Below are 23,874 nucleotides of genomic sequence, written 5' to 3'. Positions count from 1 at the left end.
CCTGCTCTCATTGGTCAGTCGTTTCACCAAGCATGTGAGAATCATTGAACCTGGATTTGTGTTTATCATTTCCTATCTGTCCTACCTCACAGCAGAGATGCTTTCTCTTTCTGCTATCCTCGCGTAAGTCTCTTTAATTAATCCTTGTGAAGGGGTTGGGAAGAGAATATAATTTTAAAAGCACTGAAAAGGAAGACCTAAATTATATAGGACAGCTATAGAATATGACACTCATGAAGTTTATGCTGAATATCTTCACACTGCAGTAGATTATAGTTTGCAAATATTGTCATTCAGGCTTGAAAAGGAATACAAGTTTTCCAGTGCAAGATGAGAACTTCCTTTGCAAAATACAGACTAGACTCTTTCCTCTTTGTGTTTAATAATAATTCAATAGCTACAAGTTGTCCATTTAGATTGACATCTGTCCCTATAATTTGTAATTAAACCAATATTTTTCTAAGGCATTATGTGAACGTCCATTATTTGCTGCTCTGACTGTCATGACTGGCCTGTTAAGGTTTGCTTAAATCTTACCTGATTTAGCTTGAATACCTCTGTGAACTTTCATCTTTTAGTATCCATTGATTCCTGGCACCTTCTCAGTTTTGCTTGTCATATTTGTAGATGCTACAGTGAATATACTCAAGATCTGAAAATCTTACTGAAGAAAAACAGATTAGTTTAAGATTATGTCTAATGTAAACAAGATTTAAACTTTTCCATATAAAGCAGTGTGGTACTCTGAAGGCCTGTTATGATGTCATGAAATGCTATCTTCAGACCTCTTGGGGTCACCTTAGGGTGATTGAGATATGCATTTTACCCAGATTAAACTCAACAGTGTCTCCTTAGGAATTAATGGTGGGGTTTTGTCACTATGTGACAGACAGATAGAAGTACTATTAAATGGTACAACAAATACTTTCTGAACATTTGTTTCTTTTTTTTTCCCTAGGATAACTTTCTGTGGCATCTGCTGTCAGAAGTATGTCAAGGCTAACATATCTGAACAGTCTTCTACAACTGTAAGATATACTATGAAAATGATGGCCAGTGGAGCAGAAACTATTATCTTCATGTTCCTGGGAATTTCAGCTGTAAATCCAGACATCTGGACTTGGAATACAGCTTTTATTCTGTTGACTCTGGTCTTCATCTCAGTATATAGAGTTATTGGTAAGGGGATGATCTTCCTGTCCTTGCATTGTACCATTTGATGCAATCACATATTATTCTGCCAAGAAAAAAAAAAAAAAGAGAGAGTTCAAGGAGTGTTCCTTTTAAAATATTCCATTTATTTTAGTTGAATTTATGGTCAGTTTTGGGTTAGGAGCATAGATCTCTACAGTAAGCTTCATCATATGCTGGAAATATAGTAGGATTTTACTTTTGATAACTCGTGAGGATATGACAAGCCCAACTGTTAACATCAATCAAGCTGTGGCTGACCTTTGTTGAGCCAGTGCATTGTCTTGGCAAAATCTTGCAGTGAAACGAACTTTGTTCTTTATTTTGCAGCTTAACAAAAGATGTGAGTCTGTCAGCCATCTCTTTCCTTCAGCACTTTCAATTTGGTAATAAAGAGATTGTTTTCAGCTAGTTTTATGGTTAACTTCAGGTTTGAGATACACAGTGATATCAGGTCATACATAATTACACCACAGAGTTTTTGGCTTAAGAAATAATTAAGAAATAAGAAGCTGTCTTCCTTGTGTATGGTGGGAACTCTGGGAGACATGAATTCTAGAGCTTTAGGTCTCCTACAGCAGGCAGCATCTCACCTGAAGACAGTTTTAGCATAACTACACAGCCCTCCATATTACAATGCCATCAATATCATTTTTAGTGATTTGTAAAGAGTACTACACTGACTCTCTAAATAAACACTGTTTCAACTCAGTTCTCGTTCTGTTAAAAGACCCTGTGCATATCAGTGACTATGATGCTAGAAATTCTATTCTTTCTCAGCTGTGAATTTCAAAGGTTAGCACATAACAGAATCTCACCTGTAGTGCCTATACCTGATGGCAGCACTCTGAGAAGCACTGCTGGCTCACGGAACAAGCTTCATCTAACTCCTTTGTCCAAGTGTTGGTACCAAGCGGGCCTGCCCTCCTTGGCAATGTAGCAGTATGGGTGAGAAGTAGACGGTGTAGAGAATTTGTTATGAAAGAGGACTGGTGATACCATTTCTTTTACACACAGGTGGGATATTACCATTTCATAAGCATATTTCTAGACATGCTGGCATTTTTGTTTTTATAGGTGTAGTTTTACAGACATGGATTCTTAACCACTACAGAATGGTGCAGTTGGAAATAATAGACCAGGTGGTGATGTCATATGGTGGACTACGTGGAGCGGTTGCTTTTGCTCTGGTTGTACTTCTGGATGTGGACAAAGTGAGAGAGAAAAACCTGTTTGTCAGCACAACTATCATTGTTGTGTTTTTTACTGTTATTTTCCAGGTAATTCAACTTCCTAAGTATGCTTCTTGCAAGGAGACGGAGTCCCCCAAAAGTACTGAATACTTAAAGCAGTTCTCAGCTGAAGGTTGCATATTGTTTCACTGAACTGAAAGTATAATTGAATTTGTAATTTTAGTAACAAAGATCCTATTTTATGTTTTCATATGGCACCACAAGGGACAAAACACAATTTCCTCTGTGCTAAAAAATGTTCAGTCTTAGCTGCTTGGTATTAATAGTGCTCAAGTTAACATCTGATTAAACATCCTTCACCTCATGTGAATAACTACAGGGAACAGTCCTTTTTATGGGCAAATACAGTCATTAAGCTGATCTACCTGAGCCTAAGTCCTTATTTTAAAATATAACAGTCAGAGGTGGGACAAGAAAGTATTTAGCATCAAAACAAAATAGCACTTTCTGGATGAAAAAAACAACATTAATTTAAATGGAAATATGTCAGTATAACCAGCTTGGAATTTTTTCTCAAATTTATTACAGAAAGTTTAATTGTCATCACAAACTCCTGATATGTGTAGAAAATAACACAGTCAATGGTATAGGAAACATTTTAACCCTTCTACTACCACATTTTTTTTTAATAGAAGATATATTTTTCCACTGGTTGGTGTCTTTTCAAACCTTTGTAACAGGAGCTGAGGGTACTGTATTATATCTTCTAAAGAGGACAGAGATCAACTGAAGAAGTACCACAGTATAACATATGAAAATGCTCTATCTCTCTTTAACAACAACCAGCTGGAGGAAAGTCTAAGATAATTCCTAACTATTTATTATAATTTTTTGATCCTTAGGGACTGACTATCAAGCCTTTGGTACAGTGGCTGAAAGTGAAGAAAACTGAACACAGAGAACCAAAACTGAATGAGAAACTTCATGGCAGAGTAAGATTTTTAAACAAAACTGTGGTATCTTTTGGATTCTTATGGAGTGCCCTAAGAGGGGGAAAAAAATAATCAGAAAAAGTTTCTTTTTGGAAGGGAGGGGAGAATCAAATTTGAAGTGCAAAATCCTTCAAACATTTCAAAGTTATCTGTAGGTTGTAATTTGGCTTTGTGCTGGGTCCTGTGAGGGCATACTCAATTGAAGGTTCTGGTCTTTCACTTCACAATTCAGTGGGGCTGACAGTGCTGGGGAAACAGCATGGCTGGAATATGCTTCTTTCTCTTCGTCTAAAAGAGGAAGATGTTCAATTGAAGATATCTAGGGCAAAGCGTGTGGAATAAGTTTACATTTCCTTCTTAAATATTTGGGGGTTTATGGAAAAGATATGAAAGCAGGCTTTGTAGCTTACATAATACATAGAAAGCTTACATAATACAAAGAAAGCCCAGTGCAGATGTTAATTATATAGTGGAATTCCAGATTAATGGTAATAGTTCAGTGTGAAGGCTGTGTGTGCCTCCATTTTTTTAACCTTTTGAAACATTTTTAAACATCAGCTCTTCCAATTCACTTTCACACAATATTGCAAAGATTTTATTCAGTAAAAGAAAAACATACATTTTCAATACAAATCTAGGTTAAAAGATGGAAGACTATAAGACATCTTTCATGGCCTTCTTTAATTAATAATCTTTTCAGACTTACACAGCTATCCTGCATTAAGTATTTTAACACATTCTTGTATGATCTTCTAATCTTGTCTGTTATCGTGTTGGATGTTACCTGAAGTGAATTAACAACTTAGTGATGGACAGGGTTTGTTTCTGATTAATGCTTTTACAGACTACTGAATAAATAAATACATTCTGCTTTTGTTATCCAGCAATTCAAGTTTCCATTTCTGTTCAAATATTTTACTACTTGAAATTCCCCAGATAGATCTACAGTCTCTCCACATTCATGGGATATACCTCTACATGACACTTAGTGCAGGCTGAGCAGCAATGTTAATCCTAACACTTTGCAAAGTTGTATGTACTGATTCACCACTTCCTAGAATATTCTAGCAGACACTGTATCAGGAGGCACAGTGGTCCTAGAACTGCATAAACTGCAGCCTTCAGAAAGAAGGGAGCACTATCTGTTTTAGGGAGGAGGAGGAAGATGACTTATTATAATATTATTCCATGTCAGAAATCTCCTGAGGCAATGATTAATATTATTTTCAGGAAAAATCCATATCACCCACTTTATTCTAAACCTAGCATGCTGTATATTCTGCAGTGAGCACTCCAATGTTCAGAGTGAAATGTAAACAACCATATGTAGAAAAGACTAAATTCTACCAGCAGCTGCCTTGGTTTGAATCAAGAGTTATAAACTCAGGGTTTCTGTTAGCCACGTAATATACCCAGTATGGAATTTTGCCCTAGATATCAGAAGAATAGAATAGAATAGAAGGTGCCTACTTCTATTCCGAGGGATGTATGGATTCCTAAACATCTAAAAAGAAACACTAGGGAGTATTTTCAACTGATTTAATCACCAACACAAACAGTGACTGATGTACTTCATAGGGCAGAAAAGGAGATGGTAAAATGAGTCAAAAAAAAGAGTTTTAAAATTTAATGTTAAAACAGGGGCTTAAGCAGCTTCTTGCTGACACCCTTGTAATTAAAAAAATAGTGAATTTCTAAAGAACTGGTTAGAAAGTTCAGGACCTTTGAAGAAAAGCATATAGTAGATGGTATTTCAGTAAATGGGGAAAAAAGATCTGCTTAGCAGCAATAAAATTACTTTGCACAGTCACCTGGTCTAATCTGACATAATTTGAGCTGTTTTCTAACTATGCCTTTTATTTCTGTAAAGATATTAATGCCATTTTCACTGTCCTAGGCCTTTGATCACATTCTTTCTGCGATAGAAGACATTTCTGGACAAATAGGACATAATTATCTGAGAGACAAGTAAGTAGTAACTAACTTCGAATGTTGAAATATTGCTAAGAAATCTTATCTGTAAATTATGACTTTTTAAGTCTCTAAATTTAGAGACAGCAAGGATATCAAATATAGTTGAAAATGTTACATATTGAAAATACTGGAAATATAGCAAAATGTTAAGGGGGGGGGGGGAAGGGTCCCCTGCAACTGGAATATTTTTCTTTTTTCCCACAGTTAAGGTTAAGCCTTTGCTAATGCCTCAGTTCACATCCAGGGGTCAGTTACTGTCAAGATTTCAGAACTGGTCATTTGAACAAGATGTAAACAAAAATGTTAATGTTGGTCTTTCTATGTAGTACTCCATTTCATGAACATTATTTGCATGGAGACGCTAAAAACCACCAGCTACAACTGTCCTGGTTGTTTGTCCTACTTACACAAAGAATGTGTTCAATGCCTCTGAAAGTGATGGCTGTGAGTGCTTGGAAATTACTCTAATAGTTTAAACCTATTCATTTGAAACCAATAGTGAAAATTACAGATCATTTCCATCCCCCTCTGTTTATAACTGATTCATCTTGAGAGAAACAAGATTACTCAGCTGAAAGATACAGACACCATTTTCTTTAAACTACACATAAGTAGTTACCATTGTGGTGGGCAGACTTCCACAATCTAGATGAACAAATGTGAAAGAAGGACATTACAGCTGGACATCTTTAAGAATGTTGCTTAAGGTTAGGCAGTTCTCTCCCTGGAGTTAGGTCATTTCATAGGTACAGACAGTCACAGTTCTGACCTGCCAATGTCCTGCTGACTCAACATGTCCATTCCAATCCAAAAGCTGTGTGGTTATGCTAGCTTTCTGCAGAGCATTCCTCTAACCCTTGCTGAGAAGCCTAAATATATTAGCTTAGGTTTAGCATTATGTTCACACAACTATAAAACTACCAGGCTGGAGTTAGATTGTGCCTGAGCTCAAGCAGAATTGCTCACCAGTTATAGGAACAATCTCCTTCATTTCCTTTTGCTCTTTGTTCATTTCTGCATTGAAGAATTTTCATGAGGTATCCCAAATAGAACATCCTCTTTCTTTTGCTCTAAATTTTTAGTTTATTTTTTGGGAAAGAATTTCAGCAGGCTATAATGCAGGAGAAAACATCCCCAGATTCAAAATACTGTCTGGAAGACGGAGCTAAATATTTTTAAAATGGCAGATTAGAGTTTGACTTCTTAGATGTCAGAAAGTAATCTCCCTGAGTAACAAGGGAAGGAGTGGCTTAATGTGGATCTGTGGTTGAGTGTGTTCTTTGATGACTAATGCATTCTGAATGAGACCACCTTAAATCTGCTTCTTTTGGACTATATGTACATGAAAGTGATGCTTCCTCAAAGAAACAGCAGCCCCCAGCATCCTTACTGATGTGCTTACGTGCAGCAACTTGAATTAGAGACTTCTTGTCAGATATTCTTCCTAGAGAAGAGGAATAGTTGCCAATTCTGTGAATAATATTTAACAACAAAAAGGTTTCAACAATCTGTATAAGTCATAAACTCAAAATAGCCATTGGGTAAGATGGATAGAATCACTTTGAATAGTATTCTCAAAAGTTGCCTCATTGTCAGTTAGAGAAAATCTTGAGGAAAGTCAATGAAAGTAAAGCAGTCTTTATCTTCTGGATGATAAAGAATAAATATGAAATGGTAGATATGCTGCTATCAGACAAGCTTGGAAGTGTAAATCACAGAAAACAATCACCATTTCTACCCCTCAGAGTACATCAATGGCATGAATAAGGCCCTCTGTACGTCCTTTTGGAAGGACAATGTTGTTATGAACTGATTTTCTGCACTGGCTGTCCCACAATACAGCTGGGGAAAAGCAGATTCCCTTCCAAAGGAGGAAAGAAAATTAAACTTTTAGAATGAAGTTATTAGATATATCTGCATAACCAGAAGTAGAAAACGAGCTAACATAATCTCCCAGAGTATAAAATATCCCAGTGACTCTGAAATGGGAAACTGTAATCATAGCACTCTTGCTGTTGTAGTAGTGTTTGGTAAGTGAACCTATTAAATGCTTTGTGACAGCTGCATAACTCTGTAGCAGGCTTTTCCTTAACTTTCTTTAAATGTTAATGGAAAAGATTCAAAACACGAATCCCTCACATTGTTATGTTCACCATTTTTTTAAAAAGTGCTTAGCTCACAAAAATATCATTTATGCTAAACTGAAAATGATGTAAAACTGAAATTGCTTGTTGCCATTAACACAGTTTGTTTAAATTATCAGGTGGTCCAATTTTGATAGGAAATTCCTCAGTAAAGTACTGATGAGAAGATCTGCTCAAAAATCAAGAGACCAGATCCTTAATGTTTTCCATGAACTCAACTTGAAGGATGCAATTAGCTATGTGGCTGAGGTACTCATGAATTCCTGCTTACATGTTGTAGCATCATTTGAGTTCTTTGTGGTTTGGGGGGGGGGTTGTTTGTTTGTTTAGTTTGGTTTGGGTTTGGGTATTTTTGTGGGTTTTGTGGTTTGGTTTATTTTTTTGTTTTGGTTTGGTTTTTGGTGGGTTTTTTTATTATTTATAACATAAAGTTGCTATATTGCAGGAGATGTCTAAAAAAAATATTATTTTTGTTTCTGCTCTGCTTTCTTTTCCTAAATGTGTTATGAGTCTCAATATCACCTGGTTTCAGTGGCATAGTTCTCAGTATTATGCCTGATCCCCAAGAATGAGTATATTGTACTTATGATTGTACTTCTGTCAGTGTACTTTTCTGCTGGATTTTACTGATTAACTTTGGTCCTATGTTCACTGCATGAAAAAATACTGTAATTCCAAAGGGATCAGGCAAACTACTGTCTGTCTAAACATGTCAGCAGCCTGGCTCCTGCCAAACAGTGTTTCTATGTTGGTGACAAATCTGAATTGAAGAAACTTACTTCCAAATGGTGTGATATATGACCAAAGTAGTTGACTGCTATAATCCCCTTCTGCCAGATCACAGTAACACACACAAAAAAAGCAAATTGGGAAGGGTAATTTTAATTCAATGAAATCATAACACCCACAGTTCAAAAATTAAGGTTGAAGTTATATACAACAGATATCAAACATAATCACAGAATTGTGAAGCTAGAGAAACTTAAGACTTGCAACAGGAGACGTTACGGAACAGAAGAAAATCACTGGCCTTCTGTAGGAGTACTATTCTTAGACTGGAGCAATGTTAACAGATTACGTAAGAATTCCTAATCTTCCTCGGTATAAAACTGGCCACTTCAAATCACCACAAACGTGCGATGTTCATACACTGTAGAGGATAGTTTTAAATGGAGTATTTTAAACAGTAATCTTTGAAGTGATCATCTACCTGTGCCAAATAATCTCCAACTGAACTCATTATCACAGCTAGGTGAAATATCAGTTAATTTCTTTAATTAAAATAAACACTATTATTGTGACTGAATCTGCTACTAATAATAATCTCTTTTTTAAAAAATGAGCTACAGCCAGGGCAGACTTCTTCCATGAAACATGGAATTTCAAAAATTAAATTCAGAAAATAAGATTGAATTCAGAAATCATGTTAGTGTGAAAAATGGGGAGTAGTTCACAAGATAAGTAAATATTTCTTTTTGAGATTTTCTAAATTGCCCCTTCAGTTTTCATACCATTTGAGCTCAAAAACTAATTTTCTTTCTCGTGGTGCTTTCTGGGTCACATCTTAGAAGAAGAAAGTTACATAATGACTTTGATGTTGATGACCATGAGACTTACGTTCTGATTCACTGCTGAATCTGTTCAGATCCTACTTCTTAATGTCACTGACCTGATCCAACACATAATACTGTAATATGTATGTGGGCTATCACAATAAAAAGAAACATTTGTTTAATTTGCTCTATGAATGTAAACATGTAAAGGGAACACAACACAGTTAAAGTTGGAGAAATGTAGATAAAACCTCTTCCAATATTCTGAAAGGAAATTGTTTTTTCTTGGTGTACTCTTCATTACAGTTTAAAATATAGGGATCTGCTATGTGATATCTCTCTGCTGTGATGCAGAACCATAGATGGGTTCAACCTATGTAACCACAATGTCACTCAACAGCTTTCACCTAAACAAGAAATTATGCAAGCAGTAGGGAAAACTGTGAAAACATAAATCTGAGCTTTTCCAGCAATTCAGTTCTGACGTGTTTCAGAACTGAAACCAAATCTCATCTCTTCAGTATCTCATCTCCTCATGCCATAACCTCTTTCAAATAGTCTTATTGACTTCCACCTCCACTTGAACATTGCTGTTTCCAGCCTGGTAGAGAATAGAAAGCTTACCATTGTATCTTTGAAAATGGTACTGTTAATGCAGTGATGTGTTGAGTCATAAAAATCTGCATAGATATCCCTATATATTTAGTCTACAATGTGGTACAAAGTAAAAGGTCCATCTCTGAAAGGGTCTGTGAAGAGGAAAGAGACTGCAAAAGTGCAAGGGTATAATTTATAAACAGATTGAAGCCTGAAAAATCATTCACATCCTCAGAATCAATTTACAATAGTGGAATAGCTTTTCTCTTTGCTTTTTTTCACTGGCATAACATCACTTAGTGTAAAGAAACCATACCACCAAAAAATGGTTTGTGTTGGTTAACCAAACACAATTTCTCCCCTGCTTCTTGTGCTATTTGCATACAGCAGCCTCACAAATTATCTACATTTGCTGATATGCATTTTGACCTAAGTGTTTACAGCTTCTTTCTTTCTGTGGCCAGGGAGAACGTAGAGGTTCTTTGGCATTTATACGCTCTCCAAGTACAGACAACATGGTGAATGTGGATTTCAGCACCCCCCGCCCAAGTACTGTGGAAAGCTCTGTCTCTTATTTGCTGTAAGTAATACAGACTGATTGGGGTGAGATAGGGGGTTTGTTATATATGAGGAAATGGAAACTGTTAAAAATTTTGAAAAATGCATATTACAGAGTCTTCACTACTTTTTTGAACTTCAATTCATCTTTTCTCCCACATAAAATGGATATTCATACAGTTACATTGTTGCATTTCACATAAATTTTTTTGCAGTAAAGGCTGGTAAGATGAAGCAGACATCCAGATTAGAATTGTTTCATGTGCCTTTTTTTCACCAACTGCTAACGGCAGGCCTAGATGCCATTTTTGTGTCTCCTACAGAAAAAGTCAGGAGAGAGGCAAGAAAAAACCTTGCTCTTCCCTTAACTCTTGCATGATTCTTTCACCAAACAGACTATGTGTCATGTAAACTGAGAAATTAATGCTACACCCATCTGAAAGACAAAAAAAATAATGTTTTCAGTTTTCCCTTAATTTGCTCACTCATTTTCATTTAGCTGATTTTGACCTTTCTTTTTGTCTTTTCCTTTTCATCTTCATTTCTCCCTCTCGTTCCACATTTTTCTGTTTTTATTTCCTCTCCAGCAATTGCTGATTTTTAAAACTGCTGCCTGTGTATTGTATTCTTCTTTAGGAGAGAAAAAGCTGGACCAGTGTGCCTTGACATGCAAGCATTAGAGCAGAGGAGGAAAAGTATCCGGGACACAGAAGACACAGTTGCTCATCACACCCTACAACAGTACCTATATAAACCCAGGCAGGAGGTGAGAGCAGATTGGACTCTTTTCCAGTCTAAAACTAGGAGACACTAGGAACCAAAACTTGTGAGTGACACTCAGAAGGAAAGAACCCATCTGCAAAATCTGCACCTTCCAGGAGGATAGGCTCTTTGTCTATGTTCCTTCTCATTTATGACCATGCCTCTTGAACAGAACTGTATCCTTGATTTCGCTGGGGCAAACGAAATGCAGAACTGGATCCAACATAGGTTCTGAAGCAGGATTAAATGGAGTGTATCAATTGAAGTGATTCAGATGCTTATAGGGAGAGGCTTACTTTGAATGACAGTCACTCTTACATATTTAAAATTCTGGGATTTATACCTGTTTCATGGTGAAAAAAAAAAAATAGGAGTTTCATTAACGCCTTCAGACTAGTCTTTGGTTCATCCTTTTTATGCAGTTGTTTATATATCCATGACACTGATTAAATGCATTGATTCAGGGCTTCCAGCTGTATTTCTAAATAAATTGTCTTCCCTTCCTGGCCACAGCATAAACACCTGTACAGTCGACATGAAATCATGCACAGTGAAGATGAGAAACAAGACAAGGAGATTTTCCATAGGACAATGAGGAAGCGCTTAGAATCTTTCAAGAGTACCAAACTAGGAATAAACCATTCCAAGAAGCTCAATAAAATTCACAAGCGAGACCGAGGACAAAAAAGGGTAAAATACCTTCATAAGGACTCAGATGTAGGCATGGGATGGAAAGGGAAGACTCTGAAGGGTCCTATGTTCTGCATTTATCTCTGTCCTATGTAACTTCACAAACTTTAAGGGGCCTAAGAAAGAAGAGACTAAACCATGAGATAACTCAAGGGACATCTTCTCACATGCTGCTCTTCTCTGTGCTTTAGGACACTTCTGGGTGAGAGATTTTTGATCACTTGAAAAACAACAGACTTTGAGCCATGCTACAACACTGAGGGGAGATGTTGCAGGGTAGATGTAGCAGGGTAGCACTATAGTATAGAGCATTCCACGAAATTTGCATGAAAGAGGTAACATACAGCATAGAAAGAGCCAAAGTTCTTTTCTTTCCTGTAGTGAGTACAAGTGTTGGGGGAAACTAATGACATCCCTATTGAATCTCAAGCAAATATTACAACAGATTTCAGGGTTATGATGCTGAACTCATGATTTCAAAGGATGCCACCACCATTGCTGTCTGATGATGGTAACATTTGTAGTAACTTTTTTTGTTTTCTTTCAGCGAAACAGCAGTGTCATACCAAATGGAAAAATACCTTCGGAAAATCCAGTACAAGATTTTACCTTGAAGGAGAAAGGTAAAAAAACTCTTAGACCAGTTTCATTAACTGCATTTTACCAGCTATATTGTCAATGAAATATCACTGAAAAAATTGTGATATGCAACAGTGAAGCTGGCACTAAACGGGGACTGCTGACCATAATTCAGAACTAAGAGTGGGGATCTGCCCCATGCTTAAGTGTTGTGTCTTGACACTACAGAAGTTATTTTTCTAGGCAGCTGGATGACAAACCAAATTTTAATTGGCCTTTTTACTCATATTAAAAAATAACACATTTTAATTTTGAAAACAAAACATTGCAGTAATTATAAAATAATGTGTCACTTTAAAATGTGGTTTAAAAGCCACTAAACTCTTATTGGGTGCTTTCCTATGTTTATTCATGCAACCCCTTTATCTCAAAGAGAATTGAAATAGAGAGGGATTCATCTTTTCTTAATGCTCCAAGCAAAGACATTTGTCTTTATTATGTAGTTTGAATCATTTTCTGAGCATTATTTTTCTTTGACTGACAGAGGCAATACAGGCTAGCTGAATAAGTGCAATAGCCTAGAACCTTTTTGAATGGGAAGAGCTTTCCAAATACTGTTAAGTAGATCATTCAGTGCTGTCTTGTTAAAGAACATTGTATATAGATGTTACCCCCTACTCAAAAAAAAAAAAAGCTTCATCAGAAGGCAATCAGCTGTTGTAAAACTGATTCTATCACAGTAGAAGTAGGAATGATCTCACCAGGTTTGAAATCAGTCAGAATACTAATGCTGGCCTCTTTCAAATGATGAAAATGCAGTGACTGGTCATTGTAACAGAATGACATTTGTCAACACATGATCATTTAAGACACAAAGCACAGTAGCAGTGGTGCCACATCATAGATTGATTTGTTTCAGTCCCAGGAAAGCAGACAATTCCATAGGCCAAAAGTTTAACCAGCATGTGAGATCTCTCCATCATAGCAAAAGATAATAACACAAGCCAGAAACCTGTGTTGAATTTCATGGTGTAATTGGTATCTAAGTTGCAAACTCTACATATATTCACATTCTCATTTCAGTGCTACAACTGGTAATTAATCTTTGCCCTTATCTAGATCCTTGTTAAGATAATCTTTGGTAACTATGCCAGCAACAAAACAGCATGAAGTAGATTTTCTATGATAACTGATACAGATCTCTAATCAAACTGGACTTTATTCTTTTTCCAGATTTGGAGTTTTCTGAATCAGAAGAAAATGATTATGAAACTTTGCATCTAGGCAAAGGAGTTGACTTCCTGGCTAATGTGACAAAGCAAAATTTCACAGATACTCCTACTGGTAAAAATATTAATTACTTACAAAGTTGGGGTTTTTCTCTCAAATGTTAAAAAAAATACAAAAATACTAGAAATGCTGCTGATTTAACTGTAAATTCTGTTTTGATTTGAGGTGTTCTATTAGAAAATATATTTGCTTAATACTAATACTAACAGATAGCAAGTTCTGGATATCCAGAGGCATGGAGCACATCAAATTTGCTAGTGATAGAAGTTGTGAGCATGACTACCTAGACCAGTCCTAAAACCACTAATTATTTCTAGCAACAGAAATGTTAGTTTAGAGTTGTCCTACCTCACAAGACCAGTAAATACTAGTCCTTTGGAACTGCCTTCTACTTGCATTTGAAGCACTTTGTTGTGATAAATTTCATGCTTCTTCTTTCAGGCCAGATTTCTTCTCTTAAATTCACAACTCACTTCCTTACAGGCTCATAGAAGTCACTGAAAAGGGCAGATTTGCAGCATTCCTGGAGCATTCATTGGACTTGATTTCCAGCCTTGAATAGCTCCAAAATATCAGATAGCATATCACTATATATAATAGAAATACTATGATTTATAAAGTTTTAATATTTATTACTTCTCTTTAGCACTTTGCTGTTTGAATTTTCAGCATGCCACTATATGTTTCATTTCTAACATGGTGCATATGGTGAAAAAAAATACTTGTGTCTGTACTTTTTTGGTAGATACAGCCTTTTCACTGTTCCATGACAAATTTCATGTTTGAGAACGTACAAAGACATCCAGAAATCAATCCAGAAATAAGTGGGTGACAAGATGCAGACCTAGACTAATTTTTTAAATTTCTCTTTCTTTTCAAACATTACAAACTTGATATCTATTTTACAAGGCCCCTGTAACTTACTTTTGACTGTTACATGGCCTGCTTGAGGTCTCTCACACATGTCTGTGTCCTTTATGGAGTTGTACAGTTTATGCTTTTGCATTTTTTTTATCCTATCTTTTGTTTCTTTTTTTATGGCTTCAATTTGAATTTTCTGCAGATATTTCATATTGTGCTTTATTTTGCTTAAAATTTGCAGAATCATTTCTTCTTTTAATGATTTTATTTTTTGTCTCCAGATATCCCAAACATAACTGCATATTGGATATAAGATCCAGATTTTCTCTTTAATAGAAAACCAAAATTAATAGCAATAACTCAGGTAGAAAGAGCAACCTATGCATGTATAATGGTCTGTCACACCTATACTGGCATGTATTGGCCTATTTTTTCCCCATTACATCTATCCTCCTTTTACAAAGCATCTTGCTGTATTATCAAGAAATCATTTTAATTAATTGTATTTGTCACTCGTGAATTTTTTTTAGGAATTGATAACCCAGTATTTTCAGCTGATGATGATCAAAGCATCTACATGAAGTTCTCACCATGGTTATCTAGTGAAGATACAGTGGTACCATCACAAAGAGCCCGAGTGCAGATCCCATATTCTCCGAACAACTTCAGACGGCTCACACCATTCCGTCTCAGCAATAAATCAATAGATTCCTTCCTGCTAGCAGATGGACCAGAGGACCGACCCAGATCTTTTCTCCCAGAATCATCACATATGTAATATTGTAAAAGATACTATCACTTCTGTTTTTAATCAGCCTTCTTATCAATCGTGATTACTGACAAGTAAACTTAACTTTTCTAATTTTTCTTCTCACAGAGCACATCTTTCCTTTCTGATGTCTTCATACAACTAAATATCTTCTATTTTCCTCCAGCTCAAATAACAAAACATCTTTCTATTTTCTTTCTGCAGAAGATCTGTCAGAATATTTGGGGTCCATGCCTTGCTGTTTCTATAAGTGTCCTGTTCTTTCTTTTGGCTTGAATGCCAAGAAAATAGCATTCCAAATACCAGAATATTGTGCAATCATTTTCAAGAGGTTCCAGGTTTCTTGATTAGCGAGTTCTAGATGATAAAATTTGTACCTGAATTCTCTCACAGGAATCAGGTACCCTTTAAACGGCGATCAGTCTTTTTGAGTAACACTATCACTACTGTCTGCAAATGTAAGCAAAGTAGTCTGAAGCCCCAAAAAGGCAATACAGTTGCTGATGCCAAAGGATATGGTTTGCTCATCAGAGGTCAGATGAGTCATTTAAACATTGGACTCTATCGCATCTGGATGTACAAATCTAGCAGGGCTAGACCGGCCATGGGCTGGGCTAAGTTTCTCATTCTTAGCATGATTAAAGTATGATTTTTGACTCTATTGCTAAGAAGCCTTGAGGCAGTTCTGAACATTTGTCCTGGTTATTTATGCAGTGCCCAGGAAGGGAAAATGGTCCCACTGCTACAATACAAGTATTTAATGACAGTGCTGATGTTGTCATTAAATTACATTAAAAAGAGTTTAAAAAGTAAGCATGTTTACTAGAATACATCAGAGTTCCCTTGCACAGGTAGAGATAATCACACAACAGCCAGACTGTGGTGAAGCAGAATTTCAGTTTTGGTTAAAGCTTTATCTTTAAACTGTGAGTTTATCTTAACCCATACCCCATTTTGGAATCAGACAAATGCTTAGCTTTCTGATGCAGTAAATAACTTACTGCTTCTAATATGTTGAAGGCTTAAAATTAAATTGACTCTGAGTTTGAATGAATATCCTAGTTGCCCTTGAATTCTTGCTCTAGGGTAACTTTTCACACCATAAAAAGCAGCCTCTGCTTCTATAATCAACATAGTCAGTGCTGTAAATTAGGTGGGTCAGGTCACAGTTCAGACATCATAATTGAATTGAACATAGGGCACTGAGGGGATTATGCAATGAAATGCAACAGTCAGTTTCATCATTAATTTGCTTTTGTGGCATCCATGACCACAAATGTGTGATCTAGTGTCCTTTATGCACGAACAAATAAAAGAATGCAGTAAGTTGAAAGTACTTCTGTAGTTAATTGATGACAGTTTGTTCAGACAAAGACCTCAGGATTAAGAGTGAATGGTGGTAATTTTTATTTGAGAAGAGCTTCATAACCTTTTGAAAAGAAATAGAAAAGTAAGTTACATTTTTCTTCTGTTCTGTATTATGCCCCTGCAAGAACATGTGCTAGTTTAAGTGTAATTACAAAAAGCACATCATTTTACTGGAGCAACTTGTAGGTCTGTGGTTGCTTCTAGTACTCAGTTCCTTATTAATGCATCTTTGCTTATTTTTTAAATGATGTTTTAAAATGAACACTGGATTAATTAAAGAACTGTGAATTAAATTCCAACATCCTGATTAAAAACTTGAACAATGACCAGCATTCCGAAAGGCAAACTTCTCCTTGACACTTATCCACATTGAAATTCTCTTCACCCTTTTTCCCCACTGAGAACATTATCATAACACTGTTATATGACTTGCTGAACATTTTCTTGCTAACCTTTTTCTTTTCCTCTACTCTATTGCCTTATTTATAATTGACTTTATTATTAGGAACCAGTATATGTAAGGTCTTGTGCAGGTATCTTTGATACATCAAAATCACTGGGTTTTGACTGCTGTGTTTCCCAAGAAGTATTTTGGGAAGTTAGATTTCCCAAGCTAATAAGCTTAGACCTTGAATACTCTCTGAAACTGTCCTCTGAATTACCTCCTTAATAAAATTCTCCTAACAGGAGAATGATACCGAAATTTCAATTGAAAGGTTTCAAAAAACAATGTAAGCTGGAAACCAAGGGTGGAAATCTGAAGATTTTTATACATAGTCTCAAGTATACAGAAAAATGATCATAGGTTCTGGTCAGTAAGAATTTGACTCCCTCCTACTTGATTGAAAGAGCACAATTTTTCTTTTTTTTTTTTTCTTTCCAAGTTTCTGAAAGATTTCCTTGGTGAGCATCAGGACTAAATGTTTCAAGATACACACCATAATGACCAGATGATGGCTCCATGTGTCAAATGTCTGAAACAGGCAGTTGTTCATCACAAACACTGAAATTTCACCTGATACTTAGCAAGGATAAGAAGTTTAAAAAACTCACTTTAAGTTGTCAAAGGTAGAAATCAGGACAGGGCACAGTTCCCCAGGAAAAAAAAAAAAAAAAAAAAGAAAAAAAAAATTAAACCACTCACTTTCATAAGACTTTCATAAAAATAGCAAAAAGCAAAGCAAAAATAGTCAGCATCCTAGAAACAGAAAGTGTGTTTTACAAATGTTTCTATTTAATTGTGCTCTCTAGGTGATATCGACCATGATGTTGAAATGACAGAATACTCCTCTTCAGATGATCAGCTAAACCAAACTGAAGGTGTTTCAGTGACTCCCCTCCACTTCTTCCCATCATGTCTTGAGATGCCTTGGACACAAAACTATTCTTCACTGGAAAACCGAGGGAATGTATCTCTTTCTACCGTCTCTGAGTATATAGCTTCTTGTGACCCAGATGTACCTGATCTCTTCTGGGAATCAGGTACAGATACGAATAACAAAGAGACAGTAAACTCAGGTTATTGTTCTGAAGTCAACTACAAATCAGAGAATTCACAAGAAGATAATTCCTTACTTATGTTTGAAGAGCTGGAAGACTCTTACATGAAGGAGCCCCAAGAGAAGAAAATGTTGCTTGACATACAAGGAAACTATAGATCTGCTGCCAGACGTGTACAAAGCCGACGTTCTTTTCACAGGCCAAAACCTCTGCAACACCCTAAGCTTCAGAAGCTAGCATCTCTTCCAGCATCTTGCCATGTCCCTCCACATTCTTTGGAACAAGAGGAAACACAGCTGTGAGCCAACTTTCTCCTCGAAAAAAGAAGATGAGAGAAAACAACATAAACAAGGGGCTTCTGTAAAAATAGAAAGCAACCTATTGGTTCATGAAGTCTGCTCTAGGATGGTTTCAGATGGAAAGGGAATCCTGTGATGTCAGAAACACTGGAGCTTTTCTGCTGCACTTACATTTTTAAGTTCTCATTCATAATGAAAGGGAAATATGCCTCCTTGTTATATTTTTCATGTAGACTGTTACAAAAGATCAATATTATTTTTGGAAGGCTAAATCAAGAATCTTTTCAAATGGTAAATCCTTAGGTTCTTACATGGAAATGGTTTCTTATGCCATTTTGCCATAAATACATTTAAAGAAATGGGTTGCATTGGATGCTTCAGTAATGGAATCAAATAGTTATGATGTATGAAATCAGTGTAGGAGAAACCAGTGGTTAGCCTCTTGCCTGCTTTTAAACGATGTTTTAAAGTCTACTGTGATTGAAATGGATCAGTGCCTTTTATAAGTGCAAGCTAAAGAAAAATATTTTCTTGCTCTTGAATATTTGTATCACTGAGTAATTGTGGGATTTTGACTCTGGTGGAAAATTTTCCAGGGAGAGGAAAGTCCTGGTGTCTTGAAAGGACTCCAGGAAGGCTATTTCCTTTCTTCGCCTTCATTTCCTCTACTCAGTAGCACTGGAATGAAAGAATGTCCAGAATTATCTCAGAATTTTAGTTTGTGTGGTCACAAGCAACTCATTTCATATTCTTAATTATGCTGCTGTACTTTAAATAGCCTCACTCAGACAGAAGTGTAAATATTTGTCATTTTTACTGCTGCTTTGGAAGATACCTTCCAAATACTTTTTTGGATTTTATTGTTAAATTATATATCACTTTCAATAGCTGATCAGGATAATGGTCTCTCAGATCCTATCCTGTGTTTCGCCACATGGTTTAAGTGCCACAGTGACTCAGGATGTTGATGGTACAGAGGTAGTTTGGCTACTGTGTATATATATATATATTTGTTAGGAAATTGCTTTATTTTTTGTCCCAAATTTTCTGTTAAATTATAGTAGTTAAAATTGCACTAGATGTCTATTGCTTATGGATCTGAATCTATATTGCCTTGAAGACAGCGGAGATGTCAGTGAAAGCCAACTCAGATGAAGACTAAATAAAAGTGAAAACTGAGCCCTCTCATAGGTGTACAACACTACATGACAGTGGATAGTCCTTGGGCATATCTCTATTTTGCCTTGTATGATTCCAGTGATGAATTTTTGGCTTGAAGTCTTCCATGGCATTAAGTTGCAAAGATTCAGTGACATGAACAGAAGATGAGCTGCTTCTGTGATCCTAATGTGCACCTCATTTCTATTTGACATCAGTGTAACACTGGTAAATGAGCTGAGTCACCTTCAGGAAATCTGAGTTGCTTAAGACTGGATCCAACAGAGGCTTTATTTGGTAAATTTTACTTTATCATAGGAATTAGTGGTTGTTTCACTCTACCTACCCAGATTTTGAACGGGTTTTAAGTGATTCTGTGTCAGATGTCAAATTTAAGACTTATCCAGACATCCAAAAAGACTGAAGCAATGTGTGAAAATTGGTGGCCACATCTTTAGCCTGTCTTTGTCCTCTTTGCTAAAACTGCCTATTAGGCTAGTGCAAGTTGCAGATATGTGATGAAAAATGTCATGTACAAACCTATATAGATACATAACGTATGCCTTTAGAGACTAGATTCAGAGTCCTGGTTCTTTTGATATCAACACACAAGCAGCTGCCTGTTTGCAGGCAAATCAGTGTCAAATGAGTGTCCCTAATTGGAAAGCTTCATCACACAGTTCTAGTCTTGTTGATGAGGGTCATAAGACATAAAGGCTGTCACTGGTAGGGATGCTAATTTTGTAAATAAATAATGTAAATACAATTTTTGTGAACTGAGCACATATGAACATACCATTTTGGTGAAGTAGACCATATTAATGCTGTTCCAGATATTATAATTGGAACAAGTATTTCAGTTGTTGGCATAGATATATAACAGGACCATGAGTGGTCCCACTTACTAGCACAGGTGAAGTGCAATGTGCCAAAATCTAACCTCCAGTCTCATAGCAAAATGCTGAAGTACCAACACCAAAGTTGGCAAGATGCTCATCAGGTATAGGCTTTGAAATAAAAGTTTAATCTCGTATTGCTGCTGTACAGAGGTCATTGCTGTGTTGCAGCCAGAAGAAGAACCACATTGTGGACCGTGTTTTCTGCACGATTGTTAAAGCATTCCTGATCTATTTATGTACAGGCTACCTCAAGAAAACATTTGTAAATCATAATCATCATACAGGAATTTTCACCAGATAAGTGTTGCACACACACACAAGAGTAAGCAATTTTGAAAATCACAGGATATTAGATTTTAATGTTCTTGTGTGCTTTTATGCTAAACAAGAAAGGATCAATTGACACAACAGTGTTTACAAATACAGCAGTGTCTGTGAAAAGTCAGCAGGATTTTGTATGCTTTTGAAAGGGCTTAGGACTGCAGGAGTTTTACAAAACAGAGGAACATTATGCCATTTTTTACAACAGAGGAAATGGAAAGACTATATACAAAGGGCTTAACTCTCCATTTACTTTCAAAGGCTTTAGACACTGTATATTATGTCACCATAGTTGAACAAATGAAGGCTAAAATGAACAATTCTCATAGCAAACAGATGTCTCCCTGGAATAGCCTGCATCATTTCTGAGGCTCATATGCCTCAGGAAGATGTTTCTAGTATAATTGTCTCTACAGCAAGGGTTTGTTTGGCATAGTTTCTCAAGTTGAAATGTGATGAAAGAAAAAACAAAAGCTTCATGTTCCCAATTTCTATATTGAGAACATATTCTTAGCTAGAATACAGTGAATTAGACCTTATTTTTCCCAAGGGAATTGCTCCCACTGTCTACCAGGTATACACAAAAAGGAGGTTATAAGAGTTCATCATGTCTCTCACCCTTTTTTTTTTCCCTATACTCTTTCTATACTCTTTCACATTTCAGTACGTGTCCTGTGGGTGCAAGTGTTTACTTCTTCACACTTTAATCAGTCAAGCACCACTTATTTCCATCACAGCAACATAAATTTAGAGCTGCTGAGGATCTGGCTGTATGTTTCAGCTTCCTTTTACCATGTGAATAAGAACGGAATGACTAGTTGGGAAATCAGTTCACCTCTGGTGAGGCCAGTTTAATTCTTCCCTCCCTGGCCAAAAGCTCTATCTCTAAATTTTTTTTGTGAGATGCTCTGTCAAAGAAAGGCAAGTTGAGAATTCCACAGTGGCTATTTATTGAACAAGTAACTATGGTCTACCTTCTTGTAAAAAGATGAGATGCAGAAATATTTTATATCTCTTCTATACATTTTACTCCATGGATAAGATTCATTTTGACAATGTTTATTATGCTGCACTATGACCTAGCAATGTTAAAAGAAATAAGTGTTACCTGCATTCAGATGAATTCTGAAATGTCTGAGCTGTGAAGCTAGTTATTGAAATGTATAAAATTATGTTTTATAAATGTATGGTCTAGCCAGAGATTTATGTAACAAATGTTGCAAAATAATCACGTGCCTTAAATTGTTACTCTTTGGAGTGCTGTTGTTTGGAGATTTTTGTGTGTACTTTCCAAAACTTACCAACTTATTGCATATATTTTTTAACAAGTCAAGTTGTTCTGCTAATGTGTCTTTATAGAAATGTTTTAATAGTATATCATACTGAGAAGTTTGGCAATAAATTGTATCACTTTGGTGGAATCACACTGCTTTGGCAAGTGATTTAGAGAATAATTTATTTAGTACATTTAGAGATGACTCTCCATTCAAGACTTCTAAGAAGTTTGTATTTCTGCTCCCAAATTGAAGTTAAAGTGACAATAGTGTACTGCTGATAACTCATGTCATTTATAAAATGCAAATCATTAAAAGCAGCAACAGAAGTTGTAGATCTCCTGAGTCTCTCTCTGAAAACTACAGTTCTAGCCATACTGCAGTCAGTGACAGAATTCCTATTGACTTTATAAGCAAACAGTTCCATCCTTAAAACAGAAGGGTTCATATTTCATACCTTCCACTAGACCAGGTTGTTCAACACCCCATCCAACCTGGCCTTGAACACTTCCAGGGATGGAGCTTGGGCAGGCTGTTCCAGGGCCTCACCACCCTCACAGTAAAGAATTTCTTCCTTATATCTAACCTAAATCTCTTCTGCTTAAGTTTGAAGCCATTATCCCTTGTCGTATTGCTACACTCCCTGAGGATGAGTCTCTCTCTGGCATCCTCATAGGCCCTCTTCAGATACTGGAATGCTGCTGTGAGGTCTCCACGCAGCCTTCTCTTCTCCAGGCTGAACAGCCCCAGGTTTCTCAGACTCTTTGTATCGGTTTTGGTTTACTGTGCCATGCTTTTTGAAGATATGATAGTCACTACTGTCAGCCAGCCTGATTTCCTACACAGAAACCAAGGAAACTTAATCCAATATTGGATGAATCAATTTTCCCTGAAAGCTCTGTGATCCCAGTGGAAATTACCATTTCTCCTGAAATCCTGCTGCTGCCATCCTGTTTCCACATATGATATTGCTTTCTACAGTAGATAGGAGGCATGGGGTGAAAAAATAACTTCATAATTTATTTCTAGAGTAATGGAGTTAAATATTTATTGGAGTTAAATAAACATTATTTTCTAAGTATGGATTTTAAAAGACTAAAAAAGATAGCACAAATGATCAAACCACATGCTAGCAAATAAGGTGCTGCAATGGCAAAATTAGATAGAACTGGTTTTGTGGTATGTCCATGCAATAACTAATTAGCTAATAGATCATTAAATCGATCAGGGGGAAGTGTCATTCCTTGCCACCTTTGTTGATACACAAAACATACAAAAGCCATGATTTTTCTAGTGGAAAAATTAAATGCTGAAATGAGCATTGAAAGCTATTGGTAAGAATTCTGATGGGTCAGATTTAATGTTTCTTAGTTTAGTGAGCCAAGAGGTTCATCGCACTGAAACAGATCACAGCCTTTTGCAAGAGGATGTGCAAACACAGCTGGCACACAGAAAATGAGAGAATTCAGTGCTGTTCATTACTTAGAAACACAAACAAATACAAAGTTGTGGTCAGCACAGTAGACCCATACAATGTAAAGAGTGAACAATCCAAGAGATTTTAGGTAATACTCCAGATAAACTCTAATTTCTGATAAAAACAGTGAGATTATAATTAAATTTCAAATCCCAACTGTGTTTTCAATTTTCTGAAACAGTGTTTGCAGACTGAACACGCCAAAAAAAAATTTTATATGCTTTCCCCTTTACATCTGCTTCAGGATCTCCTCACATTCTCAGGGGCATCCCAAAGCTTTGTACCTCTGAGCTTTGTACCTCATGGATCCAGAGGTAGAGAAAGCCCCAATGCTAGTTACTAGCAATTTCAGCAAAACCAAGATGTATTCCTATGGAGTTTTCAACATTCTAACTCACTCTGAAATCCTAACCACACCTGAGGTT

The 23,874-nt window shown here is 36.3% G+C and overlaps 1 protein-coding gene across 1 annotated transcript in view; it reads left to right on the top strand.

Annotated features, from left to right (window-relative positions):
• SLC9A3 (solute carrier family 9, subfamily A (NHE3, cation proton antiporter 3), member 3) overlaps positions 1 to 15,162 on the top strand; it is a 46,052-nt gene extending 30,890 nt beyond the window's left edge. The window contains 12 exon segments of the mRNA XM_010015020.1: positions 1 to 123; positions 959 to 1,179; positions 2,269 to 2,471; positions 3,287 to 3,376; positions 5,274 to 5,344; positions 7,614 to 7,743; positions 10,109 to 10,224; positions 10,839 to 10,968; positions 11,478 to 11,654; positions 12,202 to 12,277; positions 13,467 to 13,577; positions 14,915 to 15,162. The exon segment at positions 1 to 123 is cut by the window's left edge and continues 11 nt beyond it. Of these exon segments, the coding sequence (XP_010013322.1) occupies positions 1 to 123; positions 959 to 1,179; positions 2,269 to 2,471; positions 3,287 to 3,376; positions 5,274 to 5,344; positions 7,614 to 7,743; positions 10,109 to 10,224; positions 10,839 to 10,968; positions 11,478 to 11,654; positions 12,202 to 12,277; positions 13,467 to 13,577; positions 14,915 to 15,162 (1,696 nt within the window).
• Positions 15,163 to 23,874: the final 8,712 nt, after the last annotated feature.

Source organism: Nestor notabilis, unplaced genomic scaffold (genome assembly GCF_000696875.1).
Source record: "Nestor notabilis isolate BGI_N333 unplaced genomic scaffold, ASM69687v1 scaffold155, whole genome shotgun sequence".
Taxonomy (NCBI): Eukaryota; Metazoa; Chordata; class Aves; order Psittaciformes; family Psittacidae; genus Nestor; species Nestor notabilis.
Note: the sequence above shows the minus strand (reverse complement) of the source record. Positions and strands in the feature narration are given on the sequence as shown.